This window comes from Elephantulus edwardii, unplaced genomic scaffold (genome assembly GCF_000299155.1).
Source record: "Elephantulus edwardii isolate Elephantulus edwardi_28Jun2011 unplaced genomic scaffold, EleEdw1.0 scaffold00373, whole genome shotgun sequence".
In the NCBI taxonomy this organism is placed as follows: Eukaryota; Metazoa; Chordata; class Mammalia; order Macroscelidea; family Macroscelididae; genus Elephantulus; species Elephantulus edwardii.
The window spans coordinates 321,246-323,669 of NW_006400123.1; the positions used below are offsets into that span (position 1 = coordinate 321,246).

At 36.0% G+C, this 2,424-nt stretch overlaps 1 protein-coding gene across 1 annotated transcript in view; it reads left to right on the forward strand.

The window, feature by feature from the left end:
• The first annotated feature begins 2,033 nt into the window (after positions 1-2,033).
• The window catches only part of LOC102854403 (craniofacial development protein 1-like), an 11,418-nt gene continuing 11,027 nt past the window's right edge, over positions 2,034-2,424 (forward strand). The window contains exon 1 of the mRNA XM_006902151.1: positions 2,034-2,413. Within this exon, the coding sequence (XP_006902213.1) occupies positions 2,034-2,413 (380 nt within the window). The remainder of the gene's footprint in view (positions 2,414-2,424) is intronic.

The window sequence follows — 2,424 nt, forward strand, 5'->3', positions numbered from 1 at the left end:
TGACTCTATGGTACTTAACAACAACAACAGTATAACTTTGTCTTGGAAAAACAAAATAAAAAATCCCATTTCTCCCTTAGAGAGGATAGTGAATTTGAACTAGCAGAGAGGTGCTGCCATTGGATTGACAGCACATCCCTTTGGGCTAGACCATCAGAGTTTCCTTTTAAGTTTTTGAGATTTTGTATTTTTTTTGAGGTTACATTAAGTCATCCAAGAAAGATATGAAACATACAGGGATTTTAATGTAGGATAATATTGCTTTGTTTTTGAAAGTCAGTCGAAACAAGCTAAACAGGATAGAAAAGAAATTAATAAGGAGTTATGAGAGGAAAATAGAAAGTGTGAAAAATTAGGTCTATAGTTTAAGGAAGGGGAGGAGAAAAGAGAAAGAGGGAATTTTTGTTTGGAGCATGAATAGAGCTGCTAGTGGTGCTGCCCTGCTCCTAAGAAACTTCAGAGAGAACTTGTCTGATCAGAGAATGAGACTATGTGTGAAGAACCTCTCCACCTTAATTTATAGAAAACTTAAACCTCTGTTGTAATTGAATTACATCTTTCCACATTAAGATCTTATGATATGAATTAATGAGAGGCCAGGATGTAAAATATAAACCACAGTGAAGAATATGGTTATTAGCTGTTCATTTCCACCACTCATAACACAGACAATTAAAAAGGAGAGGCTGTATAGAATAGAAACAAAACGAAATAAGAAATAAATTGCCAAAGAGAAGAGATTAATTAAGTGTAGTAAGAAAGCAGATGATGAAGCTTAAAAGTGTAATGGAGAAGATAAAGATATATAAATATTCAAGAAGCAGAAAACGAACATAATTTGCTTTATTAATGTACATTCTAACAAGTCATAAAAAACAGCTCCTAAGTAAAATCAAACTTCAAAAATCTAATCATCAGATGCACAAATATAGATATTTAAATTTTTTCTCTCTGTACTTTAATTGTATATCTTAGTCATCTATATTTTTAATGTTTCACCTGCTTAATAATTATGACTCTAGAGGTCATAATTTAGTCATAATAATTATGAATATTTTTTCCATTCAGAAAAAAAATAATCAATGGAACTTCTACATAAAGAACTTGTAACATTTTCTACTTTCTTCCCCTGTACTCTGGAAACCAAAGAATTTAAAAAACATTTTTTCTTTCTTTTTTTAAAACTATTCTTTATCTAAAAATAATTGCCATTGTAATAGATGAAAATACCATTTTCCTTATGTAAGCATAAAACATTCTACCAAAAGGCTCACAGCTATTGTCCTATTCTTTATCTAAATTTTTATTTTGTTTTCAGGGAATGAAAAAGAAAACATAAAATAAATGTAAGACTTAACTTTTATCTTTTTTTAAGAGTTTAAAATGTGAGTTTAAAGAGAGAATATTCATGGTCATTGTCATTAAGTCATAACAAACTCATACTTGACCTTCCAATGAGCTGTGGGAGGCTGTGAATCACACAGAAGATTGCTCATCTTTCTCTCAGAGCAATTCCCTAAGCACTATGTTACGAGAGGTCCCTAGCCTGGTGGTAAGGAGCTGCGCTGCCATCCCAAAGGCACATGGTTCGAATTCATCAGCTTCTTTGGGAGGAAGATGGGCAATCTCCTATGTTATTTATTGCCTGTGAAAAAACTTGATGGAGAGTCAGCTGTAAGTCAATCCTGACTCACTGGTATACAGTAACAACAATCAGAGCTTCCTAAGTGAGTATAGGAACAATTTATCTATTGTTTTAGCCAAGCACACTGGGTATGTCATATAAACAGTTCATGTAAATTCATAATACAAGTTCTAGGGAGCTGTAGAGTAACAATGACCCAAAGCAGGTTGAGTTAAGGATGGAATGTACTTGATAAACCTTAATTTAGAGCTGTCCTGATGAGAGAATGGGTCTATAATGATAGAGGTTAGGAATGAAACAAGTAGGTGGCCTCCTCCCTTCTGAGTTAGATCCCGTGGGTCTTTGCTGCTTGGAACAGCCGCGAAGGTGTTTTTTGCCTTACACGGACATGGAGGAATTTGACTCCGAAGACTTTTCGACCTCCGAGGAAGACGAGGACTACGTGCCGTCGGGTGGAGAGTATAGTGAAGATGATGTAAATGAATTAGTGAAGGAAGATGAAGTGGATGGTGAAGAGCAGACACAGAAAACTCAAGGGAAAAAAAGAAAGGCTCAGAGCATTCCAGCCAGAAAGAGAAAACGGGGTGGCCTCTCATTAGAAGGAGAAGAAGATGTGGCTGCCGGAGCGGAATCTGGAGGGACCAGCAGTGAGGAGGAAGATGGGTCTGCAGAGCAGGAAAAGGGCAGTGAGTCAGAAGATGCAAGAAAAAAGAAGGAGGACGAACTCTGGGCCAGCTTTCTCAATGATGTCGGACCAAAATCAAAAGTGTCTGTTGCAA